The following is an 11,906-nucleotide window of genomic DNA, read 5'->3' on the forward strand; positions in this document are numbered from 1 at the left end:
GCAGATGACCCTGACAACAAATGGAAAGTCTTCCAACACCCAACAAACCCCTTAAGGCTAAGACTAAAAGTCCCTGCCCTTACTTTTATTTGTTTCTGGCTCACCTTTCCACTGGCAAAATTAAACCCCAGCCCCCACCAATCACAGACTGTTAGCTGGGTTCTTTCTGATGCTGGGGATGGCACCTGTGAGTATATTCCCAGTGAGTCTTGGAGGTGTCATGGATCCAACCCACCTGCACCATGAAGTCCTCGGCTTGCTTGGCCATTCTGCCTTTCCCTACTTGTACCCTCTGCCCTGACCTTGATCAGCTCTGACCCAGGCGGCCTAACAGATATCCCTTTAACTCTGAGCCATAGCCACACCTTCACCAGATCTCAACTCAGCCTTGTGGAGGGGGTCCCATCCCCAAACCATCCCTTGCAGCTCTGAGCTGTTGTTCTTACTCCTGTGTTATTCATTATTCATTATATTAATTATCCCTGTCAAGTCTATTGTGTCCTTCTGTCTCCTGACTGAGCATTGATTCATATAATTATACATTATTATTTCAAAAGATGATAAGTGCCATGAGGAAACAGCAAATAGAATAAGATGGACAGCCACTTTGGGGACAAGGTGGTATTTGTGTTTTAATGGAAGTATCACCAAGGTAGAATGTTTGAACACAGAATCCAAGATAGTGGCAGAAATCGATCCCAGATAAGACAGATGGGAATCTTTCAGCATGAAAACAATAGGATGAGACTAAACCAAATGTGAGCAAGACAGGCAAGCCATTATTGAGACTTTATCTCAGAAGCAGAAAGGAACTAGCATGACCCAAAGAGATGATCAGGCTGCCCCATTCAACAGAGGAAGGGGCAAGCTTCCATTGGTCAGTTTCCCACTGGCCAGGACATGGTTTCAAAGGATGGTCTTCTTTTTGTGTGCAGGCATCCTTGCCCAGGGTCTTCAGGCTGATGCTGGTCAGCTCAGCCTAGGAACTGCTGAGTCCCTCCTGATGCTGTGATCATTGCCTTGTATCTCGGACTTAGGTCTGGAATCTGGGGTCAAGCTAAAGGGCTGTGAGTGTGTGAGCTGCTGAAACAAAACCAAGGATGGGGTGTAAGAAATGGGTACCATGTCTAAGAGGCAACAGCCAGGCTCACAGAGTTTTATCTTGAATAAGATACCACTGTGTGTGTGTGTGTGTGTGTGTGTGTGTGTGTGTGTGTGTGTGTGTGTTCATGCACATATGTATGAGGGGGTGCACACACATTGGGTGTTTTCCTCAGTTACTTCCCATCTTTTTTTTTTTTTTTTTTTTTTTTTTTTTTTTGGTTTTTCGAGACAGGGTTTCTCTGTGTAGCTTTGCGCCTTTCCTGGATCTCGCGCTATAGACCAGGCTGGCCTCGAACTCACAGAGATCCGCCTGCCTCTGCCTCCCGAGTGCTGGGATTAAAGGCGTGTGCCACCACCGCCCGGCCTTCCATCTTATTTTTTAAGACAGGGTTTCTCAATGAACCTGGAACTCACCAACTGGGCTAGAATGGCTGTCCACCATGTCCCAGGGGTCCACCTATCTCTACCTCCCCTGTACTGTGATTACAGGCCTGGGCCACTAAGTTCTGGTTTGGGTTTGGAGGAAGATGTGGAGGGTAGAGGACTGGTGGTGATGGTGTGTGTATGTGAAAGCCAGATGTCCATGTCAGGTATCTTCTTCCTCAATCACTCGCCACCTTAGTTTTGAGACACCCTTTTATTAGACTAGCTGGTTAGTGAGCTCTTATCAGTCACCTCCTCCCAAGTGCTGGGGGAATAGTTATACACCACCATATCCAGGTTTTTAAATGGGTTTGGGGGATCCAAATTCAGGTTCTCATGCTTGTGTGTCCATGGACCCATCACCTCTCCAACCCCAAAACATTGCTTTTAATGGCCAACATATCTATGAAAATATAAACCAAAAGGTTAAGGCAGCAGATGTGAAAGACCCAATATGAAGTTTTTCTGTTTTTCTGTTTTTCATCCTATATTAATTCCCATCAGACATCTACAGGCCCCAGCTAAGAGTCTGCATTTTTACCAAAGCAGGCTTCAACTATCTGCAAACTGAGCCTAGGAACTATGCTCAGAACCCACAAGTCAGAAGCATTATCTTACAGCAAGGTTGGTGGGAGGCTGAGAGATACAGCCCTGCTGAGTGGCCTCCAGGATTAGTGGTGTTGAAGTCTGCTAAAAGCGCATACTACAGTTCTGCTGACAGACTGTGTGACATATGCGTTGATTCTGGGGTCTTAGTGAGGACATATTATGGGATGAAGGTTTTTTTGCAAAATGATTCCCACCTTTGTCTTTGTTTACTCTTTGATCTTGAGAGACTTAGAGACTTGGGGCCCAATAGAAGCCACAGGCCAGGTGTGGTGGCTATAGTGGCACATGCCTGCCATCTCTGCAGATGGCCACATCCTCTGAAGTTCACTAATTCCTAGAGAAATACTTCATCTTCATCTACCTTCCATGTGCACAGAGCCTACACTCACCCTCCTCCTCCTCATATCTGGGTCACCATCCATCACCAGGTGTCAGTCCACTTGGGCATCCCAAGAGCCCAAGCTCTGCCATGACCCACACCAGCCACCTACACCTACCTCCCTGTGACACAGATCACCCTTTGATTCCCTCACCAGCCACCATGCAGGCTCCAACCCTATCCCAATCTCCATCTTCCCAGGCTGCCCACTACTGAGCCCTGTGGCCTTGTGTGCTGTGGCATGCCACCTGCCTGAGGACCTGAGAGTGTGAAGGAAAGTCCTTCCTTCCTAGTGATCATATTCATGAGTGTTTGTCTAAACTTTAAAAAATGGAGCCAGGGAGGCTAAAGAAATGTCTCAGTCAGTAAAGCACTTGCTCACAAGCATGGGACCCTGTACTCCATTCCCAGAATCCACATAAACAGCCAGGCATGGCAGCAGGCACTCCTAGTTCAAATGCTGGAGTGGCAGAGATGAAGGATCTCTGAGGCTCGCTACCCAGAAAGTTAGTCCAATTGGTGAGCTCCAGACCAATGAGAGACCCTGCCTCAAAAATGAAAGTGGAGGCTGAGGAGATGGTCAGACTCAGCTCTGCTCTTCTAGAGAACCCCAGTTTGGTTCCCAACACCTACATCAGGCAGTTCACGACTGCCTAAAACCCAGCTCCAGGGGATCTGATGTTCTCTTCTGCCCTCTGTGGGAATCCATATCCATATAGCATGCATTCATACAGACACATAAATACAGATAAATAAAAATTAAAAAATGAGTCCTGGGGCTGGAGAGGTGGCTCAGTGGTTAAGAGCACTGGCTGCTATTCCAGAGGTCCTGAGTTCAATCCCCAGCAACCACATGGTGGCTCATAACTATCAATAATGAGATCTGGTCCCCCTCTTCTGCCATGCAGGTGTACACACAGGCAGAACACTGTATGCATAATAAATAAATAAATCTTAAAAAAAAATGAGTCCTTTTTAAAATGGACAGCACCTGAAAAACAATACCTAAAGTTGACCTCTGGCCTCTGCACGTGCACACACACAAATCACACATGCACCCACATACACGTATGCATCCACTTACATGAAAATGCATATAAATAGAAAACGTAAAGTTAAAACAAGCCTGGGCCCATCAGATGCTGTGGCCAGGGGCCACTGACCAGCTTTATTTAAAGCAGAGGCCTGTTGGGAAGAGGTGGAGGCTCTAGGCCTGCCTTTTCCTTTCTTGACACTAAGTGTTCTGGCCAAGATGGAGAGAGCGGTGAGGATCCCCACTTCCGCTTCTGCACAGTCTCTGCAGCACTCCTCCTGCACTAGGAATCTCTCGGCAGGTCACAGGCTTCTGTAGACCCAGAAGGAGAGGAGGGGTCGGGAAGGCTTTGTGCAGTCGCCACCTTACAGAGAACTTGTGAAGCTCAGGATGGAAATAAGGGACAACCCTTTCATTACCAGCATGGGGAGGCTTCTTGGTCTTGACCGTTTGCCCCATTTTACTCCTCATAAACTCCTTGAAAATCCTCAGAGACTCTATGTTTGGATTCAGGGTGCAGTCTGCAAGGCAGGTGAGTGGTAGGAAGGTGGGGCCTCCAAATCCACATGGAGAAGAGGGGAGGAGCCTCACACCAGGCTGGAAGCAGGCAGCTCCTCCCAAGAGCCCCAGGATTTGTGATGACAGGAGCTGCTGCCCCAGGAGTACCCAGGTACAGCGTCTCCCCAGCCCAGACCTGAGAAGGACAGCAAGGAGGAAGCTCTCAGGCAGGAATCACCCTGCTTCTTACTAGGAACACCAGACACTAGACTGAAGGAACATGCTGTGGGACTGAAACCCCCAAGATGCCTCCCTTCTAAGGCTCCATAGGACAGACCTACCACCCTCCAAGTCCTAATGAGCAGGGGACAGATGCAGAATTCTCTGCACGGCCACTCTTCCTGGGTTCAGGGATGCCCTGCTCCACCCTGTCCCAGCCCCTCCAGGACAGAAGCCCTGAGCTCCACAACTCAAGCAGCATCAGGTGAGAAGACATAGAAAAGGGTTTAGTGCTCAGTTTGTCCTTCCTCAAAAGCAGGCCCAGCCCCTCAAGTGGACCCCATCTTCTAGCCTGGGCTGTAAAAATCCATCCCCCACCCAATAAAGGCTCATCCTGCAGAATGATATTCTCAGCTCCCCCAGGGGCCCCTGGCAGATCCTTGGCCCAGGCTTCTCTCCTGGGATACTGGGTCTCAGAGGTTGTACCCTGAGTCCCTCCTGACCAGAGTTATCTGCATCACCCCCAAATCCAACCCATAGTCATTTTCATGATATGAAGGCAGGGCCAGTGGGCAGGTGCTTCTGTCCTTATGTCCCTGATCCAAGACAAGACCCAGCACAGGTCATTAGTGGGACCTGTGGGCCCAAAGCCTCCATGAGGTTAATGCCAAGGGTGGTAAGACAAGAAGTAGCTTGGAGAGATGCGCAAAGAATGCTGGACAAGAGCCAGGGAGGCAGCCTGTGAAGTTATATATCAGGAAGGGTCCAGGGCACAGCACTGGAGCACACTGGCAGAGTTTAAAAGTGTGGTGAGAGCTGTAGGGCTCAGGATGGACATGTGGCTCTCCTGTATTATCCTTGTTGACCTTTGGAAGGGAGCATCCTGTGTTGATCAGGGTTTTGGACAATGTGCCCTCTAGATGCCATATCTCCACCCCTGCCACCATGACAACTGCACATGTCTTCAGATGTCTAGATGTTCAAATGTCCCAATGTCCCTGGGGCCAAATGGGCCCCAACCAGATCCCTGTAGGACCATACCAAACACTGACTGAGTCAAGGGTGCAGGAGGCAATTGAGGTGCTGGATGGATCAAAGCTGACCTAAGACTCAGTCACAATGATTGATCATGTGAGAGTCAAAAATGAGATGACCAAGAGCTTACAACCCACAGCACCAAGTCCAGGAAGTGCACGAGTGGCCCCTGGTGGGGAAGGGGATAAAGCAAGCTGGGCAGGAAGACATGGACCCAGTCCATGCCTGTGCCCAGGAGACCATGCTCAAACACAGAAGGATCTGGAACGCACCCATGAGCATCATGATCTGGTAGTACCGATAGTTCATTTTGCCCCTGAAGTAGGCAATGGCAAAGTTCTTCCCAGGCAGGAAGTGGATGTGGATGGCATGCCTCCACCCTGTGGGCAACACAGCCATGTCATCAACAGGTCTCCCTTTGAGCCTTTACTGAAGTGAGAATTGGAACCTAGCTACTTGCAGGTGAGGAATGTGCCAAGGTCCTCTCCCTCATAGAGAGTCAGCTTGAACTGAATGCAGCCAATGGGTTTCCTAGAATGCAGGGTCCAAGTACGGCTTTCCCTAGGACACCCACAGTCCTTCCTTACTCCTAATCCTGGAGCCCACGCTGGCTTCTCCAGAAGCAAGCAATGCTGTGCTAGAAAACTCTTATCCTATTCGGCACTGGCACAGAACACAGCAGGTGGAACCCCCGACCTTGTGAGCTCAGTTCAATGTCCTGAGAGCATCATTCCCGTGGTTACAGAGGTCACCTGGTGTGTTGCCAAGACAACACAAAAGAATGCCATATTCCCTGAATGACTAGCTGAGGTCAGGCAGTATGTGTGTAGCAAGGGTTAGAATTGTTTAGCAGCAGCAGAAAGGGTTGCCTCCACAGAGACTACTCACGTCAGGCTCATCCTGAACTCCAGCTCCTCAAGATTGTTTCTTTCAAAGGTGAAGGGAGGCAGCGGGTCTCTCCACTTCCATTCAGGAGTAGGCATGTCTCCTGCCCAGCACTTTATGTACCACTTTCCTAAAAGCTGGAGTAGGAGGCCACAAGTACACACAGTTGCAGGGAGAGAAGGAGCCAGGAAAAGGATCAGAGGCAGGGAAAGAATGTGATAGGGTCTCAGTGCAAGATGGAGAGGTCTGAGATGCAGGAATGGCAGGAGTCATGATCATACATGTCCCTCTCCATCATCTGTACATAGAACCAGGCAGGCAGGGCAGATGCCTCCTGGGAAACACTATGCAGGAAGAGCTCTGACTAAGTGCCCCAGTGAGAAGAAAGGCATGACTATGGCCTTGGATGCATGTTCAAGCCCCACTCCCACCACAAAAGGTCCCACCAAGGCCATAAGAGAGGGTACCTCTTCAACATCACCTGTGGCTCCCGTCAGTAAGCCTGAGGCTTACATTGGAAGCCAGTTCCTACCCTCAGCTCTCCCTCCCCAGGACCATCACCTGCTCAGCATGGGCAGGAGTCAGAGGAGGCAACATGGCTCGAACCACAGACAGCAGACCCAGCCGCACAGTGGGCTACATATGGCCCACAGAATGACAGCAGCTGCATGGTCCCAGCTCAGCTCTGTGCTCCTAGCCTTGCTGTTCCTGCTGCTGCTGGTGCTGATGGTGGTGGTGGTGGTGGTGGTGGTGGTGGTGGTGGTGGTGGTGGTGATGCCACCGCTGCTGCTGCTACTGCTGCTGCTTATCATGAACAGTGGCTTGCTATGGAAGCAGAATCCTGTCCTCCCCCTCCCTCACCAAAGTCATTGTCCACCCTACTCAGTCCAGGAGATTGCAGTTTTGTTTGGATGGATGCGAATGGAGGAACTAATTTGTGGAATTAACCTCATGACCACCTTTGGCACTTCTGAGAACCCTTGTCCAGTGAGAACATTCTCAGAGTGGGAAGTGCCCCACCTAGGAATCTGAGCCAAGACCATGACACAAGGGCCTCTTGTGCTTCACCTTCCAGGAGCAGGATCAGCCCTGGTGCTGAAGGACACTCCAGAGCTGCTTGTCTATGGCCAGGCCTCAGTCCCCACCCTAGTGAAGTCTCCATGCCTCCTGCTTCCTCCTGAGGCAGCATAGAAACAGAAGGAGAATGAAGAGACTACAGGAAGAGAAAGGAGCCGCTCTGCAGGGACCTGGTCTGAGTCTGCACAGGGCTAGAACCTCGCAGACAAGCTATGAACCATGCTTATTATGTGAATGATGAAGGACTAGCTGAAGTTCCTAGATGTGATGTGATGGTTAATCTCCATCATCAGCCTGAGGAGGTCTAGAATCACCTGGAAGACAGGCTGCTGTGTGACTTTTCTCTAGTCATCCCAAATCAGGAACCAACAACAGAATGATTACACCAGAGTACAGATGCATGGCTTTGCAGGCAAGTTTAGATGTTAATAATTTTCTACTCTAAATGTATAGTTTGGGTGTATTGGGGTAGCTTGCCAGATTTGGAGGCGGGGAGGGGGGTAGTAGCTAGACTAGCCTGCATTAGCAGGAATCTGCTGTTTTCTGTTCATTTGTAGGTGGATCTAAGCTGCCTCAAGGCATCTTTGAGTATACTCAGGTCTTATTTTTAACAAAGAGGAGAAGGCAGAAATAAGTGAACCAGGGGAAATTCTACACAGGGTAAAGGGAATGTAGACGCTGCAGGACAAAAAAAAAAAAAAGTATCTAGAAAGCAGAGTCCCCGCAGCCCTCCAGCACCATCTACTGTTAACATCTTGCCCCAGCAGCTAAGGGGAAATGGCAGCATTCAAACCTGGAAGATTTATTTCTAGGGTTCCCATCCTGTTTCAAGCTAAGGGTGCAGAATTCCCTACACAGACCCATCCTGGACTCTGGGACATCCTGCCTCACAGTGTAACAGGCCCTTTGTGAGTGACAGCTGGAGAGGACCACACAGTGGGAAGAGGAGGTTCCTCTCTGTGACTCTAGGCCCTCTGGAGCAGGACCATTTCCCAGATTGGTCCGTGGACATGCTCACCCACAGTCTGTCCTGGCCCTCTGAGGTCTTCCTTCCTCTGCTCAGCATGTCCAGGGCAGCTGCTTCTTAAGTGGCTCCAACTGCACAAGGGCCTGCCCCCAAAGGAACCTCATTCCCAGGTCACACGAAACTAGTCCAGAGGCCTTCTATCTGAGCCTCCTGCTTTCACTGGAATTAGGCGGATATTCTTAGGAGTCGCTGGGTGTCCTCTGCATGTAGCCTAGCTGTGCCCAGAGGAAAGGCTATAGTACGTGAAAACATGGGGCATATTTGTGGGAACTTCTGTGGAGATGCTAATCAATTTCTCATCTTGTATAGCCAGGGCTGAGCCATATACGTGTTCATGTTTTATATTTTCTGAATTTTTGGAGTTCATGTCTCTGGATCTCTCTGACCATAGAGGGCCTCATCCCCATATAGTTAATTTCTAGAGCTAGTAAAATCCTGCCTTCCATGTGCACAGAACCCACATCCACCTTGCTCCATCACGTCACACCTAAGCCACCATCCTTCACCAGGTGTCCAGACCACTAGGGACATCCTGAGGTCCCAAGCTCTGCAGTGACCTACATCAGCCAACCTACCCCTGCCTCCCTGTACGCTGGCAACCCTTTCCTCAGCCACTAACCACCATGTAGGCCCTGCCCCCATCCCTCTCTCCACCTGCCCAGTTTGTCCCCTACTGTGGCCCTATGTGCTGTGGCATGGCACCTGTTTGGGGACCTGTGAGTGTAAATGAAAGTCCTTCCCTTCCTAATGGTCACAGTCATGTTTGAGCATCTGCCCACATTTGATGAACACAAAGTCAGGGCCTACTGGACCCCACGAGACACATGTGATCAGGGGATATCCACCAACTCTATTGAATGAAGATTCTCGGAGGGATGAGTTTGACACTGTGAGTTCTACCTGCAGGAGCAGAGGTTAGCCATGGCCCCAGCTCCCAATTCCTGCACGGACTCTGCAGCACTCCTTCTGTGCCCTCGGAATCTTGGACCAACTCACAGGCTTCTATAGACCCAAGAGGGACAAAGGGCAGAGCAAACTTAGGTGAGCTATGAGAAAAAACAGGCTGTCACCATTTTACCGAAGAAATATCCAGAGCACAAGCCTGGGTGAGGAGAACGGAGAAAAGGGGGAGTGAGGAACCCTTTTTCTTACCAATATGGGGACAGGTTATGATCCTTCTTGTCTCTGGGATTTTACTCTCCACAAATTCCTCAAGATCTTCACAGCATCTGGGTCTGCAGAGCAGACAGGGTGGAGGTAAGTGGTAGGAAGGCAGGGCCTTCAAAAACACAGAGAAGAAGAGAGGAACCTCACTCCAGGCTGGAAGCAGGCAGCTCGTCCCAAGAGCTACTCTCCCAAGTGTACCCAGGAGTGGGATCTCCTCAACCCAGACCTGAGGGGAGCCTTCAGACTGAATCACTCTGCCTCTTACTAGGAACACCAGTCACTAGACTGAAGGAACATGCTGTGGGACTGAAACCCCCAAGATGCCTCCCTTCTAAGGCTCCATAGGACAGACCTACCACCCTCCAAGTCCCAGTGAGCAGGGGACAGATGCAGAATTCTCTGCACGGCCACTCTTCCTGGGTTCAGGGATGCCCTGCTCCACCCTGTCCCAGCCCCTCCAGGACAGAAGCCCTGAGCTCCACAATTCAAGCAGCATCAGGTGAGAAGACATAGAAAAGGGTTTAGTGCTCAGTCTGTCCTTCCTCAAAAGCAGGCCCAGCCCCTCAAGTGGACCCCATCTTCCAGTCTGGGCCATGAAAATCCATCCCCCACCCAATAAAGGCTCATCCTGCAGTGGGAGGGTCCCTGTATGTCCTCAGCTCTTCTAGGGCCCCTAGAGAGTCCTTGGCCCAGGCCTCTCCTCTGGGGTACTGTATCTTAGATGTTGTATCCAGAGTCCCTCCTGACAGGACATATGCACATCAAAAATCCAACCCAAGGCACTTTCCCATCACAGCCTCACCAAAGACCCTGCTTTCTGTGGAGGTTTGTGCCTCCAATGATATCATGATGGCCAGAAAGAAGAAAGGACATGAGAAAGAAAGTCTCTCTGTTAGAATAGTAAGCCCCATGATGGAAAAACCCCACAAATGGACAGTAGTATCAGGACATAATATCATGAATGTAATAAGTCAATACAATTAATGTAATTAATGAATATCATAAATATAATTATTGAATGAATACTGCGAATGTAATCAATGAATACCACAAATGTAATTAATAACTTGAGTGTAATTAATGAATATTATGAGTGTAATTAAAAATAAATAAAAAAAGCCCCTGAAATTCTTGTCTATGAGTAAAAGGGCAGGGTGCTTCAGCCTAAGACCCTGAACAGGCCACTTTGGGGGCCTTTTCTGCCCAGAGCCTCCAACTGGTAGGTTCAATGGGGCCAGCACGGGAGGAGAAGAGTAGGTAGGTAGAGAATGCAGGGTGGAAGAGAAGGAGGCAGGCCAGTGCCACCCCGGGTTAAGAAGGATCGTGAGTGCAGATTTGCTGAATGCTGGCAGAGGTGAGAAGTGTGGTGAGGGCTGCAGGATGGACACATGGCTTGCTCTCTCTGCTCATAGTGTTGGCAGGTAAAGGTCATATCTCCATCTGGCACTGCTGACCTTGGAAAAGAGGACTTTTGGGTGGGGGGCATCCTATACCCAGTAGGGAATTGGGTCGAATTCCTGCATCCATTCTCTGAATACTGCAATCCCTCCCACCATGACAACTGTGCATGCTGCCCCATGTCCCCAGTGAGGAATGGGCCACAGTCAGACCCCTGATCACAGCAGAACCATACAAAAGCTGACCAATGGGGGAAGGGAGTAGCCAGGGACTGGCTGGGTCAGCAGTAGAGGTGAACTTCTGATACCAGGGTTGGTCATATGAGAACTGAAGAGAAGAAGAAGAAGAAGAAGAAGAAGAAGAAGAAGAAGAAGAAGAAGAAGAAGAAGAAGAAGAAGAAGAAGAAGAAGAAGAAGAAGAAGAAGACGACCACCACCAAGGGCTCACAAATCCCCCTCCTGGTGAGTCCAGGAGAAGAAAAAAGCAAGCTGGGCAGGAAGACATGTACCTGGTCCATGCCTGTGCCCAGGAGTCCATGCTCAAACACAGAAGGATCTGGAACGCACCCATGAGCATCATAATCTGGGAGTACCAATAGTTCATTTTGCCCCTGAAGTAGGCAATGGCAAAGTTCTTCCCAGGCAGGAAGTGGATGTGGATGACATGCCTCCACCCTGTGGGCAATACAGCCATGTGATCAGCAGGTCTCCCTTTGAGCCTTTACTGAAGTGAGAATTGGAACCTAGCTACTTACAGGTGAGGAATGTGCCAAGGTCCTCTCCCTCATATAGAGTCAGTTTGAACTGAATGCAGCCAATGGGTTTCCTAGAATGCAGGGTCCAAGTATGACACTCCCCAGGACACCCATAGTTCTTCCCTACTTCCAATCATGGGACCAGAGTCATGAGGTCACCTCCTACTACCTCCTGATGCATGACACCTCCAACAAGCCAGGGCTCTTCAGCTCTGTGGCAGAGAACCCAGGAGATGTGCATTCAGGTGCTCAAAGCCCTGGAACCTAGAGCAACCAAGGGATGCTGAGGATGGTAACA

The 11,906-nt window shown here is 49.8% G+C and overlaps 1 protein-coding gene across 1 annotated transcript; it reads right to left on the bottom strand.

The window, feature by feature from the left end:
- Window positions 1–3,831: 3,831 nt before the first annotated feature.
- LOC128100339 (lipocalin-1-like) lies at window positions 3,832–11,745 on the bottom strand. Its single transcript, XM_052722388.1, has 9 exons — window positions 11,736–11,745; window positions 11,363–11,528; window positions 11,100–11,181; window positions 6,747–6,821; window positions 6,189–6,322; window positions 5,761–5,831; window positions 5,573–5,680; window positions 3,968–4,069; window positions 3,832–3,860 (listed from the first exon to the last, which is right to left on the bottom strand). The coding sequence occupies exons 1-9, from the start codon at window positions 11,743–11,745 to the stop codon at window positions 3,832–3,834; spliced, it is 777 nt and encodes a 258-aa protein (XP_052578348.1).
- Between the last annotated feature and the right edge of the window lie 161 nt (window positions 11,746–11,906).

The sequence above is a fragment of the Peromyscus californicus genome, unplaced genomic scaffold, assembly GCF_007827085.1.
Source record: "Peromyscus californicus insignis strain IS unplaced genomic scaffold, ASM782708v3 Scaffold_7__1_contigs__length_154581171, whole genome shotgun sequence".
Classification (NCBI taxonomy): Eukaryota; Metazoa; Chordata; class Mammalia; order Rodentia; family Cricetidae; genus Peromyscus; species Peromyscus californicus.

What these genes read in the sequence shown, in the direction of transcription:
- LOC128100339 (XM_052722388.1), bottom strand. An exon ending in CCAGATCATGATGCTCATGG is followed by an intron (nt 4,070 to 5,572) that starts GTGCGTTCCAGA and finishes CCTGCCTTGCAG; the next exon opens with ACTGCACCCTGAATCCAAAC. An exon ending in CAAGAAGCCTCCCCATGCTG is followed by an intron (nt 3,861 to 3,967) that starts GTAATGAAAGGG and finishes CTGGGTCTACAG; the next exon opens with AAGCCTGTGACCTGCCGAGA.